At 49.8% G+C, this 15,618-nt stretch overlaps 2 protein-coding genes across 2 annotated transcripts in view; both read left to right on the forward strand.

Moving 5' to 3' along the window:
- Positions 1-72: 72 nt before the first annotated feature.
- Positions 73-2,416, forward strand: HYAL1 (hyaluronidase 1). The gene is made up of 3 exons (XM_008499048.2): positions 73-1,708; positions 1,834-1,923; positions 2,012-2,416. Exons 1-3 carry the CDS (start codon positions 821-823, stop codon positions 2,327-2,329), a joined length of 1,296 nt encoding a protein of 431 aa, XP_008497270.1. The 5' UTR covers positions 73-820; the 3' UTR covers positions 2,330-2,416.
- Positions 2,417-13,226: 10,810 nt separating this feature from the next.
- The window catches only part of LOC103533133 (6-phosphofructo-2-kinase/fructose-2,6-bisphosphatase 4), a 50,946-nt gene continuing 48,554 nt past the window's right edge, over positions 13,227-15,618 (forward strand). The window contains exon 1 of the mRNA XM_030458304.1: positions 13,227-13,364. Coding sequence (XP_030314164.1) covers positions 13,313-13,364 — 52 coding nt within the window. The 5' untranslated portion in view covers positions 13,227-13,312. The remainder of the gene's footprint in view (positions 13,365-15,618) is intronic.

Below are 15,618 nucleotides of genomic sequence, written 5' to 3' on the forward strand. Positions count from 1 at the left end.
GGCTGATTTGGGGGAGGGGGAAGGGGTCACCCTGGCGTGGGAGTGCGGGTCGGGGAAGGTGCTGCGGGGGCTGGAGATGCGGGACGCGGCTGGGCCACCCACGTGGAGGCCGCTGAGGCCACGCCCCCTGCCCATAACCACGCCCTTTGCTCTAAGCTCCGCCCACCTGGGGGTTCCCCCGGGCTGGCCCCGCCCCGCAGCGCGTGGTGAGGGCGGGACCGGGCAGGGTTCGGTGCGGCGAGGGTCGAGTGGGTAGCGCGCTACGGGCCGGGCCGAACCGAACCTCTGCCCCGAGTGTCGCCGGGTACTGCTGTCCCCAGGCGGTGCCCTCCTGTGTCACCAGCGTTCCCGGCGCTTGTGAGTCACCAGATCCTGCCCCACGCCGAGAGCTTCCTCCCAGCAGTGCCCTCCTTCTCCTGCCTCATGGCCGATGTTCTTCTCTGCGCTACCCCAGCAGCCCACCCCCCTCGCCGTGACCTTGACCCCCACACCCTGTCCGTGTCTGTTTGTCTTTCTAGGCCAGCTCATCGCCGGCTGGTCACTGGGTGTTGACTCTGCGCATTCCTCCCCAGCTCTCATTAACCGGGGCAGGCGCGCTGCCGGCGCACTCCGGAGCCACCCCGCTGGGCTGCGGCGGATGCTGATATCTTGGGGACTTCACGTCAGGAGGTGTGAGAGGTGACCCTGGTGACTGGCGTTGCTTGGGGACGGGGGTGTGGGTTAGGGCTGGTCCCAGCTTGGGCTAAGGACAAAAACGTTGAGGTCTGCCCAGATCTCAGCCCATTTCAGCTCTGGGGCCCATCCTGTACCCACTGTCACCATGGCAATGGAGTGGTCCGTCTGGGTCCTCCTGGTGCTCCTACCCACCGTGACCTACACGGGGGGGCCTGGCCCTGTCCTCATCAACCGCCCCTTCGTCACCATCTGGAACATCCCCACCGAGCGCTGCTCCATGAAGTACAATGTCACCATCAACCTGGAGGTCTTTGATGTCTTGGCCAATGACCACCAGTCTTTCATTGGGCCGGACATCACCCTCTTCTACAGTGAGGAGTTGGGGCGCTACCCCTACTACACGGCTGAGGGGGTGCCAGTGAATGGGGGGCTTCCCCAAAACGCCAGCCTGCTGGCCCACCTGCTCCAGGCCGCCCAGGACATCAAGGTCACCCTGCCCAGCCCTGCCTATGATGGCTTGGCCATCATTGACTGGGAGAAGTGGCGTCCGCTGTGGATCCGCAACTGGGACTCCATGGATATCTACCACCAGAAGTCAGAGGAGCTGGTACAGCAGCAGCACCCGCAGTGGTCCCCCAAGGAGGTAAAGGAGGAGGCCATGAAGCTGTTTGAGCAGAGTGCCCGTGCCTTCATGGAGTGGACCCTGCAGCTGGGCAAGACCCTTCGTCCTGGTGGCTACTGGGGGTTCTATGGCTTCCCCAACTGCTACAACAATGACTTTGACAGCCTGCCCTACACTGGGTTGTGCCCAGAGGTGGAGCACGAGAGGAACAAGGAGCTGTGGTGGCTCTGGCAGAGCAGCCGGGCACTCTATCCCAGCATCTACCTGCCCCCCCACTTGAATGGCACCAGCAAAGTGCTTCCCTACGTCCGGCACCGCGTGGCCGAGGCTTTTGCTGTCGTCAATGGCAGCATCCCCGTCGTGCCCTACTCCCAGATTGCTTTTGACTGCACCAGTGACTTCCTCTCCCAGGTGATGGGGATGTGGGGATGGTGGGCACCTCTCGGGTTGATAGGTTGGTGCTGGGGAGTCTTTAGCTCTGCCGGGGCACTGCAGGGGCCTTTGGGCACCACTGACTTCTCTTCCCATGGTTGCAGGAGGACCTGATCAACACCATTGGGGAAAGTGCTGCTCAGGGCGCTGCCGGCATCGTCCTCTGGGGCAGCCTCAACTACAGCATCTCCAAGGTGAGTGTGCTGGGTGGCACCTTCCCACTGCCCACCCAAACCTCCCTGCCCCATCCGTGCAGGGCTATGACACCAGGTGCCATTTCAGGAGATGTGCCTGAGGCTGAAGGACTACACGGAGGGGCCCCTGGGACACTACATTGTCAATGTGACGGCCAGTGCCGAGCTGTGCAGCCGGAGCCTCTGCTCAGGCCGGGGCCGCTGCGTGCGCCGGGACAATCAGCGAGGCTTCTTCCACCTGGATCCCTCCCGCTTCTCCATTGACCTGCAAGCCAGGAAGCCCTGGCTGGTGGCACAGAGCCTGGAACCTGGTGACGATGTCTCCCAGCTGGCCGAGGAGTTCCGCTGCCAGTGCTATGACAAGTGGCAGGGACCCCGCTGTGACAGGCAGAGCTTTGCCCTGTGAGCTCCCCTCTGGTGCTGAGGACACTGGGCAGGGCAGGGTGAAATTGTGGGGCTGGGAACCCGGCTGCTAATAAAGCTGATAGGCACCTGCATGTGTCTCCTTGTCTTCCACCAAGGTATGTTTTGGGGCAAGAGTGTCCCCCAGTGACATTGGCAGTGCCTTGGGATGCTGCCAATCGGGCTGTGCATCGGTTGGGGGGTCTGGGAGTGGAATACCTCAGAGAAGCCAGTAAAAAAAAAAAAAAAAATTATGTGAAAAGGTACAAGAACCTCCAGAAATGTCTTTGCTGTGCTGGTGGCTTTTGAGTTGCTGCTCCACAGCCTTTGGCAGAGAGCAGGGTAGCAGCAGGGCTGGAACTTCAGCCAGTGTCCAGAGTGCTGGCTTGTGGGGTCCCTCCTCAGCCAGATGCTGCTGCACCTTCCCTGTGTCTTACCCAGGCCCCCTGGTCCCCTTTATTTCTCTTGGGTTTTTCCAGCAGTGTGGAGTTCATTTCCCAAGCTGAACAAATGCAAGAAAATAGAAATCTCTTCCTGTTTTCTGCCTGTTTCGTGAGAAGGGCTCCGTGGTTTGAAGAGCACAGTTTCCACATGGGAAGAGGTGTGTGCCCAGACGATGCTCCCTTCCCACACTGCAGCAGTCTCCCAGGGGCTGATAACTGAAAGTAAAACACCACAAAAGTTGTGTACAGGAAATGGAAGGACAGGGATGTGTGCCTCCCCCTGTTCCTTGCTTTGGTTCCTCTACTTCTCTTTGTTTTTTCCAGTGTAAGAACAAGAGGAACAAAACCAATCCTGCTCTGTAAAGCTTTAGCATCACCTCCCTCTCTGCAGGATCAGGTGCTTTGCTGCAAAGGAGAGGTCTGATCTCCAGGCTGTGGGACTCAGCAATTCTCTTCCCTTTTACACAATCCTTCTCTGGATTGTTTATGATCCTGTGAGTGTTAGGGCAGTAAAGGTGAGGACATTAAGCATAGGGACAGTGTGGGCAGAGCTCCATGGTGGGCATTTGGCCAGAGCAGGGAGGGTCTCCTGGAGCTTGCAGAGCATCACTGAAGGCCTGGCCTGGACAGAGAGGCATGGTGCAGATCAACTGGACTTCACTCTTGCCCTGCAGTGCTGGCATAAATGGAAGGTTTGGTATTTCCCCGCTGCAGAAATGTCATATGGTCTTTGTTGCCTTGTCCCTGGATGCTGACTGGAAGGAATTTTCATCCAAGCTGTGATCACAGCCTAAATTTTGCATTTGCCAAAATGCAGAGAACTGCAGCAAGTGTGTAGGAAGAAACCTCTGCCAGGCACAGGAGAAGGTGGCCCAGGCAAAAAGGAGAATTGAATTCCTCCAGTCCTTTCCTTTTCCAAGTAACGTTGTAGCACAGAGCCAGAGGACAGACATCTCTTTCAGAAGAGCAGAAAGACCGAAGGGAAACTGCTCAGCAGGGACTTGCTATTTTTCTTCTCTCTGGGCAAGTGCAATGCAGCTGCCTTCATTGTCACAGGTAGGAGAGCTTGTGCAGGTAACACAGTTTTAGCAACAAAACTTTATGACAATGAAAACAGTTCTAAGTACCTGTTTTTAAGATGGGCACAAATGTCTTCCAAAAAAGCAGTCACTACCACCACCATCCTGGCATGAGTAACTTAGGGTTGTACCTTCAGCAGTCTTATGGACCCCAGTAAGAACCCGAATTTGATTTCTGCAGAGCTGCTGCAGCTGACTTGTTCATTTCTTGTTATACTGACTATGGCTCTGAGAAAGGATCTGCTCTTTGGATTCCCCAGTCATGGCTTTCAGGAACTTGTACTGGGTTATCACCAACCTCTTTGCCAAGCCTGTGCCCCCCCCTAAAAATTAGTCAGAATTGGATTGTGTCCCAGAATTAATTGTTTAATCTAATTGTTATATAGTTAGCTTGGTAAATGTTGGGTGTGGATGTTGGGAACAATGTTATCTTAGTATTTTTTGTATGTGGAATGTGATTTAACTTAATGAACACTCAAACACACTCCTCCCAAGTTACAGAGAATTGGATATTTACCATTTATCACATGCTGGAACTGAAAGCAAAGTTCACCCTGCTAATCAGACAAAATGTCTGAATTTCAAGAACTCCTGATGCCTGGCAGGTATCACAGCTGTGTGCCAGGAGCTTTCAGTCTGTTCTTTCCCTTCAGGTTTTGAGATTCTGAATATCTGGTGCATTGTTAGGGGCTGGTTTGGGACTTGTACTGGGCACAGAAGTTTATGTTATCTCAGCCCATTAACTGAACTGAGCATTGAAAGAGGTATCAGGAATGATGCTCTTCTGGCCTTGCAGAAGGGTCTAACCCTGTCAGCAGTTGCACAAGCACTGCAAGAAAACCTGCCTTTGGGTGCTGCTCTGCAGTTCATCTGAGACGGGAAACCCAGACCAGACCTGCTTCTTGTTGTTGAAATGATGCAAGTTGGGCATGAACACATAATAATAGTTTAAAAGGTGTAAGAGGATTTGTTTTATTCATCCTGTTTGTGGTAGCTATTCCTTGGTTCTTCCCTCTTGCCATATATCTAAAGACACCCAAGACACTGGATTTCATGTAACCCAGCTCATTATCCTCCAGCCTCCAAGGATCAGACACAAGTAAGACCTGGCATGCTCTGCCAACAGGCAGCTTAGATGCACTGAACATCTGCTGGGCTGGTTTGTTTTTTTTTTTTTTTTTTTTGGTTTTTGTTTGTTTGTTTGTTTGTTTGTTTGTTTGTTTGTTTTTTTCAGGTCTGAAAACCACACTCCACCTTTTACCTGTGCAGTGCTCTCCGAGTCCACCCACAACATGAGAGAGCCTGGGCTGGAGAGGAGCCAACCAAGATCCCACAGCGTGGGTCCCACCTCTGCCTGCTCCACACCAGGTGGGTGCAGCATGCTCATGATGCCCTCACACCAGCTCCCATCTTCTGTGCTCAGGGTGATTGAGAAATCTGCTGTGCTCAGAGCTCAGTTGTCCTCTGGGCTCACTCAAAACTGCTTTTTAGGCTTTTTCCATGTGTTGCTTAAAGAAATAAGGGCAGGCTGCCACTTAAAACTGTCCTTACATTGCACAGCTTTTCATTTCAACCACTAAGGGTTTTTTTGCCTCGGTAGCTTAAGCCCCATGTTATTGCCCAAAAGAACTTAAGTACTTACTATGGTTACCTATCCCAAGCAGACAAAATTCAGTTGCTGATTGCTCTGAAATGAGAAAGATTATTCTGTGATCTAGAATGAAGCTACTGCTAGTGAGAAGCCTTAAATGCTTCAATATGACTAGGACATGAAGGTCTAGCTGAATGGTACAGTGTAGATTAAGTCTGCATAAAACAGGCTGAAGGAAACTCTCCCAAACAATCCACAGGTTTTTCAGGTACAAGTTGGAAATTAGAGGCCTGGTAATAAGCTCATAAGAAAAGTTCTCCCCTGCCTTGTTCCCTGAGTAAGAAGGTCACAATCAGTAAAGACAGAATTTTTCCACATTCCTCTAAGTGTGTCCAGTCAGACACTAAGATGATGTTTTCAGTTTTGTATTTGTCTATGCCTATGGTCTGACCATCAAGATGGTGACTGTATTTTGAGACCTCAGGAGTTGTTTTAGTTTTCATTTACTATTGCACTCCACTTCATACAATGCTTTGGACAGAAATCATAAAATGAAAATCAGAAGAATGGGAAGCAGGTCCCTTCAGCCCATTTCTCCTGCAGCCCTTGCAGCTGGGTGCTGAGCTTCTCCCACAGCCTCTGGACTCAAGGTACAAACAAGCAGCAATTTTTTATTAATTTAATCCTTCCTAAAAGCAGTCACAGCAACTGTATGGCTTGAAATTAGATGCCATGTAGGTGTTTAAAATGCTTTTTATTCCATTTACATTGCAGCAGAAGTTTGTGGCCCCAGTACTAATGTTGCTCTGGGTACCTGTAAGCCCATTGCAGCTGAAGGAAGACAGAGCTGAGTGCCCTGAACCTGGAGGAGATATTTAGAATCAGTGCCAGCAGCATGAAGTGATGACAAAACTCTGTGTTCATGTGAGACCAACTTTAATCCACCACCAGGTCAGTACAAGGCATGAGACAGTGTGGGGGCAGGACTGGAGTGTCCTGGGGATGGGTGAGTCTGGGTATGGGCTTTGGTTGTTCTGTTTAGCTGCAGTCACAGAAAGCTCATCAAATTCCCCATCACCAACAAGCTTAGAGGTGAGAAGCTCACAAAAGCAAAGGAGCTCAAAGGCTGTGGAGAGAAGCACCTTAGAGAAACAGGAGACCAGGAGGAGGAGAAGGCACAAAAATGTGTCCAAGGACAATTGCACTTATGAGTGGCTCGAGGTGCTACCCAGAGCAGCAGGAGGGAATGGCCTCAGGTTGTGCCAGGGGAGGTTTGCATTGGAGATTAGGAAAAATTTCTTCCCCTAAAGGGTTGCCAGACACTGGCACAGGCTGCCCAGGGCAGTGGTAGAGTCACCATCCCTGAAGGGATTTAAAAGATGAAAATATGCATTCATGTATTTCTTAGGGACATGATTTGGTGGTGGAATTGGCAGCGCTGGATTAATGGTTGATAATCTTAAAGGTCTTTTCCAACCAAAATCATTCTATGGTTCTATCTAGAAGAGATGTAAATCAGTCTTCAGGGGCCACAGATGCTGCTGTCGCCTTGAATGTGGTGCCTCTTGCAGGGATATCAAATGTCATTCCTCTGATTCAACAGATTGCAATTTCAAAAGTTACTTGAAAAAAAAAACCAAAAAACCCCAAAAAACCTAAACCCTGAAGCATGGTTTTCAAGCTCTCAGCAAGTGTTGAAACATCCAGCACCAACAGCAGCCCCTGCCTCAGGTTGTGTAAATAAAAATGCCTCTGTGTTTGGAAGCTTGAACCACTTTGTTCCATGATTTTTTTTTTCAGATCTGCCAGCAATAGGGCTGGGCACCCAAAGAGAGGTGCAGGAGCCTGGTTTGTGTGCTGCTCCCCTGCAGCCACAATGGGCAGAAGCAGCACACTGGTGTTACTTGCAGTATCTCTGCTGCTCTGATTTGGCAGCAACTCCTCTCCTAGTTATTTTCCAGCCCGAGGAACAGGCTAATCACTGTCTTGTGCTGGCGCTAGGAAGTCGGCAGGAGTGTTACCAACAGCCTGAGGAGAGTCAGAGCAAAGCCTTGTGAACTGACCTCAGTGAAGCTGTTTGCTTGTGCTGTGCAAAACGCCCTGCAAAGTGATCTTCCTCTGCTGACACACGAAACCACACACTGCTCCAAACACTGCTCTCATCTGCTGATGCCAGCTTCAAGCAGACACCCAATATTACAGCAGAACAGTCTCCAGGACCTGTCCTGCATTTGACTGTAATCCTTCTCAGGAGGAAAAACCCTGATTTTACAGATTACCAGTCATAATTCCCAATGAAGACATCGATAGCTGTAATCCTCTGTTGGGTAGAGCTCAGGGTTAGTTTTGGCAAACACAAACCAAGTTGGAATCGAAGGGGGAAAACTAAAAAAAAAACCAAACAAACTTTGAGGTTGTTCCTGCCCTCAGTGCAAAGTATGTATTCTTTACTATCTTATTTGTTTTAGCACACACCAACCTGCTGCACACAGCAGCTATCAGCTGAGATAACAGGGAGTCCAATGTTTGAGGCCCAGCTTTCCTCACCATAACAACAAAGCTGTAAAGAGAGTAAGGGGACGTGGGTAATTGCAGCATCCAGCATGGCAGGTGCAGCCTTGCTGGAAGGCTGATATTTTGTCAGGATTTATTTTATACTGTCACGGTGCATGATGTGGAGCCACAGTGCATGTCTGAGCACAGATACCCCACATACTCTGGGGAGTCTGTGTGGTGCAAAGCATTGACAGAATATAATATACACAGTGTATACACAGTGCCAGAGAGCATGTGTGTGCTGCCTTGTCTTCAAGGCAGCTGGGAAAAGCGGTGGTCTGTATTTAATCTTCTTGTCCTTTTATAAAATAGTGGAGGTGGTGACCTTTGAATATGGTCTTCTGAAACCAGCCTGCTCTCCCTGACTGATTAAGCCAGCTCTTGGGGCACAAGTGACTCTTTATATTCTCTGATCTAGACCAGAAAAACCTCCCTCAAGCAAGCTGCCCTTTTCTCCCTGCATCTCTGCTACCCTATCAAAATTCATTTGATGGGGCAGATTTTCTGATAAAAATCCAGATTGCATTTAATCACACTGAAAATACCTATGCTGCTTTTTATTTCGTGTACTAACACTGTTGTGTTTGCTTTGCCAGTCTGCTTGTAGACCTTGTTGAATCAGTAACCACATTCAACTCGAACCAATTAATGGCAAAAGCTCTCCCCACCAGTCTATGAAAGCAGGTAAGCCCTAGAACAATCCACCAAAATCTCCTAGCAGCTGCTCTTTAGGGTGTTAGTCAGAAGGGTCATGAAACCTTTTCCTCTTCAGTTATGGCCAGAAGGCATAATAAAGTATATAAATCCAATAACATGGAGTAAAGGGATCTCATCTTAGAATGCCTGGGTCTGAGTTCTTGCTAGATAAATCAATGTAGGAGCTAAAATAACAAGGCAGTTAATTGATGAGTAATCCCTAAGTGGCATGGAACTAAAATACATCAAAGTAGTCCTTTCTGTTGTGGCTGAGCACATTATTTATCGCTTCTACTACACATATACTAGTAGAAAGAAGTGCAACAGAAATGCAAGCAATTTGCCAAAAGATGTGCTCAATATAATATTTATATAATCTTCTTATGTGCTGCCTGTCGTGAGGGGGGCCTGCAATGAAAGAAAGGGTTTTTTTTCCCAAAGGTTATGGAAAATCTCAGTTGCCTGGGATAGAGAAGCAGCAGTTGACTACAGCTGTGTGTACAGAAAACGTGAGGCATAAAAATAGCCCAACACTCCAGCAACGCACGCAGCAAGATTCCCCACTTCCAAAGAGCCTGAGAAAGGCCAGGCAAGCTCTTAGGGTCTGACCAGACTTGAATGAGAATTCCCACTCACCAAGATAAGGCTTCCCAGACCAGTCTTGAGGTAGCTTAACATGCTTCTATGCTTCAGGACAAGACTCCACTTAGTTTTTTAAAATCTTATAGTCTGGACAAATAGCTCAGAGAGAGAAAAATCAAGGTAGTGTCTGACTACATCAGTAACTGTATTAACTTTTGCTTGCCAGTTCAATGGTTGATGTTTCTGCCTTCTATTCTTCTCCTTCCCACTGGGCAGAGACTGCAAAATGTCTTAAAGAAAAAGAGTGGTGCTACCTGGCACAACTGAATGCAGCACAGTCCTGCATTTGCCCAGTTCCTATGAAATTTAACAAGGACCCAACAGGTTAAACTTTCCAGTGAAACTGAGGAACTTGACCACAACCCAGCTGAAATAGTTACAAACCTCTCATTGATTTACCCATCTTTTATTTCTTGTCACCCAGAGATAAAAACCATGGGCTCATAGTTAAAAAAGTAAAGTAGGAGAAAGCAACCTGTTAAAATAACAGCAGCATCAGTGTCCCCAGGCAGCTGAGGCTTGTCACAGCAATGCTGCTGATAAGCCTGATCAGATGCATTCCCTTGCCAGCAGCTGCAGGCAGCTGCATTTGTGTGGCCTTTTCTTCAGCCTCGGGGTAGAAATACACACTGAGCTGATCTTGGAAGCCACAAAAGCACGTCCAGGGCAAAACATTTTCCAGGGTCCCCAAGTGTGGGATTGTTTCCAATTTAACTATTTTTGAGAAGGACTCGGGACTAAGTCACACGTTTTCCAAATAGATGACCCTGCTTGCTCAGTCTGTCTGAGCATAAACTGGGACCAAATATCCCAGGGAGAAACTTTGTGAGTACTTATCTTAAACTCTTCTTCCTTCCCAAGTCCTCTGAAATGCAAATAAATTATAAGATGTATTTTTTTCTTTCCATAAATCTGCCCCTAGTTCCACTCACCTAATTAACTACACCTCTCTAACTTGGACAAAACCAGCCTGATTAAGGGTTGGCTGCACAGATCTTGAGCAGAACTCAAGATTTCTAGCATTCTTGTACTGGTTTATCTGCTATTTAATGTGTTTTGCTTTTAAAAACACTTCAGTCCTCTGCAAACTTTGTATCCTGCAGTACAGCTGCTTTTCTGGGAGCTGCAGAATGCCAAACCCTCTGGGACAAGAAGGCACAAGAAGGGACAAGCCCCACCGCAGGCAGAGGATGGGAGGAGCTGAGGGCTAAGGTTTGCCTTTGCACCTTGAAGAAAAGCTACAGAGGAAGATGCACGTGGTTAAACAAAAGACAGAAACCACTGAGAGGACACACAAGCACCTTGTTTGGTCTGCTTCTGTCCATCAGCCCACACCAGACTGCAGGCTGCTTTCACAGTTAGGACCTTCTGCATGAAGTTTCTGGTTGTTACTGAGCTACTTCTGACTGGATGGGGGAAGAATCCCTTTGAACCCTTTTGCCAACATGGAATCCTTGCAGCTGTGTGGTTTTGTTGGGTTTTCTTTACTTTTAAGGCCAAGGACAGGAGGGTGAACTGCTGCAGGGCCCAGCCCCTGAGCTCCATTTCTGGCCCTGTCTCAGCTGCTCATGATGCTTCATGCCAGCTGCAAAAACCTCTTTTTTTTTTTAATTTTTTTTTTTTTAAGGGAACATGGGGATGAGGTTTCACTAAGCCCAGAAACTGGGGCTGTAAGATGTTTCAACGTGAGAGCAGGTGAGATCAAGGGCCTCTCCCCCATCCCAAGGGCTTACAGCTGCAGGACATTTCTTATGAAGTCTCTCAGAACTCCAGCAAGTCGCCCTCACTCCAAGCTGGAAGGAGCCAAACACCAAAATCAGAGCTATTTATATCCAGTTTTGAGCTATGTCATCCCTGCCAGTGATAACCACTCTGCTCCACAACAGCATTGGTAACATGGTAGCCCTGTGCACCTATTGTATCATCATTTTCTTCATGCTGTTAACAGTGGGCAATGAAACTTCTAATACAGAGAAGGCCACGGTTAGGTGAAGTTACTTGAGCTTCTTAAGAAGATAAAGCAAATGAAATGTTAATGCTTCAGATGAAATCACAGGGAGTTAAGAAGGATTGTCCAGAAGGGGGACAAAATACTGTCCAGCAGGTAGATCCAATAGGCAACTTTGGTCTCCATGGAGCCAGTGACTTGCACTTGGGCACCTTGAGAAGCTCTACAGCTCTCCAGGGGATTTCTGTGGGTTACTGCTTTCTTTTGGTACAGCTTAGGACTGAAGGAGTGGTGGGGTTTGGTCTCAGAGAGCAGTAACTCAACCCTTGATCTGAGTCACCTACAGACACTTCAAGGAAGTGATACCGAGCACTGTACTGACCTCAGCTGCCGAGTTTCCTCATTACAGGAGGCATCATCACCTGCAGATAACCATGCAATACTCTGTTTGCAAAAAAGCTCCCTTTCTTTCATGTGGCTTAATTTCTGTAAGCAATTAACACTAAAGAACCTTTTTTTCAGTAGAGGTTTGAAGCACCAGGTGATCCCCAGGCAGAGCCAGGGTAGTTACAATGCTTGTTACCAGTGGGAGTCTGAAACCTGCTGCCCAAACAGCAAACTTTTGAGCTCACTTGGAGAGAACCTGGGAAGCAGAATGAAGATGTGCAGGTAGAGTAAGAAGAACAAAGATGCATAGGTAGACATCCTGCCTACAGGATTATTCTGACTTTTAGCTGCCAAGCACTTACAGACTGGTGCTTTCTTAAGCTTCTTATGTTTTCTGCTTGGCCCCTTTCATTAGTGGTGGTATTTTTCCCTCCCCAAACTTGTTTGCCTATCTTGGCAGGTCAAGTGCTCTGAAAGACAGATAGCAATGCTCTCCTGAGCACAGGGCTGCCTCTCCTGCTCCTCACCACGTACAGGACATGCTTACAGTGTGATGAGATAACAACTGCAGAGCTTCCATGCACACCCATTGATTTGATGCCTCCCTCAAATCGACAGTGTAATAAAATTACAAAGCAGTTGATGAAGCGAAGCCATAAAAATAATCTGTCCCTCCTTGAACAAGGCAACATAAACACTTAAACACTGCCATGAGGATAGTGTGAGGAGCCAGTGGATTGTTGTCACCATGCTTGAGCTGACAAATTGTCCTCAGAGATCCTGGATGGAGAAGCTCCTGCAGGACCAGGTAGGGGGCTGTGGCCTGGGTGCACTTCCAGGCTGTCATCGCCCTCTTGGCTTCCCTGGGATCTCACTGAGGGGGATCCCAGCCCCGAGGTGTGTGTGTCCCTGCCCTCCTGGGGACACTGCTGGGGTGTGCTGCTAGTTGGACCCACTGGGTCCTTGCTGGGGTCACCTGTTGACTCCTGAGCGAGTGCTTGGAGCCGACAAACATCGTTTTCTCCCGAGAAAGTCGGTCCCTGCCTCCAGCTGGGCTGGCTGCCTTCATGGCCAGGTCTGCAAAATGGCTACAGCAGCTCCACCTCCGCTGTTTATTTGAGTTTTGGGATTTTTGTTTGGTTGGTTTTTCTTTTTTTTTCTTTTAATTTGGCTCATTTTACCAAAAAAACATAAAGTCAACCAAACAACCCACCATAAAACCCTGATCAGAAAGTAGGAGCGCGGCTGACGTCCCGGGCGGGAGCTGGCACCGGAGGAGCTGCCGAGGGATGGGGCCGCGCTTCACCCCGGAGGGGCGGCTGCTCTGCCGGGCTGAGCCGAGCCGGGCCGGGCCGCGGGCGGTGCGGGGGTTCCCGCAGCAATGGCCGAGCGGAGCTGATCCCGTTCCGCGCCCGTTCCGCTGCTGGCACGGGCGGGCCGGGGGGAGCGGCGGGGGCGGCCCGGCGGGGCGGGGGCTGCCCGGGGACGGTCTCCGCCGCTCCGCTCCGCCCCGCGCGGGGCGCGCACACCCGCGGGCAGCTCCGCGGGGCGCCGCGGCCAGGACCCTCCGCTGCCGAGCCGAGGGGTTGCGGGAGGGTCTCCCCGCGCACCGCCGGGCCGGGCCGGACCGGACCCTCCGCCGCAGATGTGGGGCTGCCGCCGCCGCCGCGGCTGCCCGCAGGGCCGGCACTGCCGAGGTAGGAGCCCCGCGGCCTCCCCGCCCACAGCGGGGCTGCTCCCGGTGGCTGGGCGCCCGCCGGGCCCCTTCGCCCCTTCCCATCCCCGGCTGTAAAGGGGGGGAGCCCCGGGGCAGCCCCCCCACCCTGGGGAGCCCCACGCGTGTCGGGGCAAAGCTGGGTGTGGGGTTGGGAAGTGTCGTGTGTTCTCTGGGGCAGCCCTTTCCAGCCCTTTCCTCTGGATTGTCCTTTCCAGCTCCACCAAGCAGTAAGGGTGACCGACATCTCCAGGGCTGGGGAGGTGGGAAGTGGGAACCCTGGGCCAAGGCAGAGGAAGGCTTGGGAGATGTGGGTGTGGGGAGAGGGAATGGTAGTGTACCAGCGACTAGTTGATGTCTGAGTTATTTTTGGAAACTGCTGTGAGGGATATACGTGTTTTTTAACTGTCTGTGGGAAGGTGTATTTACATCGTGCTCTTCTGAGCGTTGGTGCTTTCCATTGGCTGTAAAATCACTGTTCTGGCAAACGCTGGTCCAACCGGTTAGTTGTTCTTTCCCATTCCTAATGGCAACACCATAAAAAACATAATCTGCATCTTTTTTATCTCTTCCCTTGGGATTTTGCTGCTAGCTTGCTGTAGCCCTTCCTCGGGAAAGGCCAACTCTCCCCAAGGACTGAGGGGCCTGGTGTGTTCATCCAGCACTTTGTGTAATGCAGGACAACAGCCCTGATGCAGGCACTCCAAAACTTTTAAACGTGGGCTCAGTCTTGGTTACGTTAGGCTGGTTCTCCCCTTTTCCAGGAAAACTGTGTCACATAGGCTGGAATATAAACCTGGCTCCTTCCTGGGCTCTCCAGGAGCCATGGGCAGGATGGGGAAGCCGAGACAAGGCAGGTTTTTTGGCAGGTCTGTTAACGGGACTGGGGATCCTTGGCCTGGCACCCTGAGTGCCACAGAAAATTGGGTGTCACTGGGTGTTGAGTGGCTGTGACTTCTGCCCAGTGACTCAGAGGATTGCTCTTGTTTACAGCCATTGCTTTGCTTCTGCAAGTATTCTGGTAGGCAGCTGCCCTCTTCATCCATGCCTGGCCCCAACCCAGGGCATGGAAATGGATTTCATGCAGTTTGGTGGTAGTTCCAGGCCCTCTGGTCTAAGGGGACCCTGAATCAGCTGTTGAAACACAGTGATGGGCCACTGCTTGTCTCTGGATGAACTGAAAACCCTTTGTTGCTCCTCATGTCATCAGGTCCTCATTGTGTCTGCTGTGAGCAATGGTTTTGTGGCTGTGTGTGTGGAGCTGCAGAAATGGATAGGGGCTCGTGTTCCTTATTCTCAACACCTTGTTGCCTGGCTCAGTATTGACACCGCAGCAGCTCCTGTTGTGCTCACGTGGCTATTCAGAGTGTGGGGAGGAAAAAAAAAAGTATTAATGTTGGAGAAATTTGAAGGCTGAAGTTTTTCCATCTTTAGAACCATTTATTCTGAATGGAACACTTTATATTGCTAATTGTTGAAGAGAAACTACTTGACCCAAGGCAAAAACATACTAAATCAAGTATTACTTAGAGTGATCCCATATAGGGTCAGTTGATTTTTTTAGTGCTCTGCAGTGGGCTGGTGGTGGGACTGAATAAGTACCAGTTGTGGCAATCCTGATGCTCATCCAACACGCTGCGGAGAGGTTTGCGCAGTTTCCAGCAAGTTTGCTTAATGTGGCCTTACTCAGTTGCAAGGCACTCCCATAATTATGCCAGCAATTAAAGGCAATAACATCCATTTACATAAGGTCCCAGTCCTTTTAAACCAGCGCATCATCTAATGAGAGCTTTCGTGTAGGGATAGCTATGCAGGACGGGGGCCCAAAGCTGAGAGGATTGCAGGGAGGGTTTTGTTTCAGAAGTTTTTTTGAGGTCATTTGAAGGAGTGGTCTGCTTTAGTCAAGTGATATAGGACATTTTGTTATGAAAAAGTACAGAGTTATAAATATAGTCCTTACCAGTAGTAGGATGTTGTTGAATTATATGCTTTTAGCACTTCATTTTTTTATGCATCCATGTAGTTTTAAAAAAATCATCGTGATTACACCAGTATTTTTCTCAACTGGGTTGCGTCAGTGTTCCTTCTGCTCTTATGAGTAAGAGATTTGGTAAATCCAACTTGTGGATTAAATGTAATTGCTGACAGAGCACTGCGGATGTGTACCAGATTGCTCACTGAAGTCGCCTGGTTTCCTTGGGGCTTAAACTCTGCACGTAAAGTCCACAGGTTTGCCT

Source organism: Calypte anna, chromosome 12 (assembly GCF_003957555.1).
Source record: "Calypte anna isolate BGI_N300 chromosome 12, bCalAnn1_v1.p, whole genome shotgun sequence".
Classification (NCBI taxonomy): domain Eukaryota; kingdom Metazoa; phylum Chordata; class Aves; order Apodiformes; family Trochilidae; genus Calypte; species Calypte anna.

Bases quoted from the DNA above. Each gene is read 5' to 3' on its own strand.
- HYAL1 (XM_008499048.2), top strand. From the start codon at position 821: ATGGCAATGGAGTGGTCCGTCTGGGTCCTCCTGGTGCTCCTACCCACC. The intron at 1,709-1,833 runs GTGATGGGGATG...CCATGGTTGCAG, and splicing joins CCAGTGACTTCCTCTCCCAG to GAGGACCTGATCAACACCAT. The intron at 1,924-2,011 runs GTGAGTGTGCTG...GTGCCATTTCAG, and splicing joins TCAACTACAGCATCTCCAAG to GAGATGTGCCTGAGGCTGAA.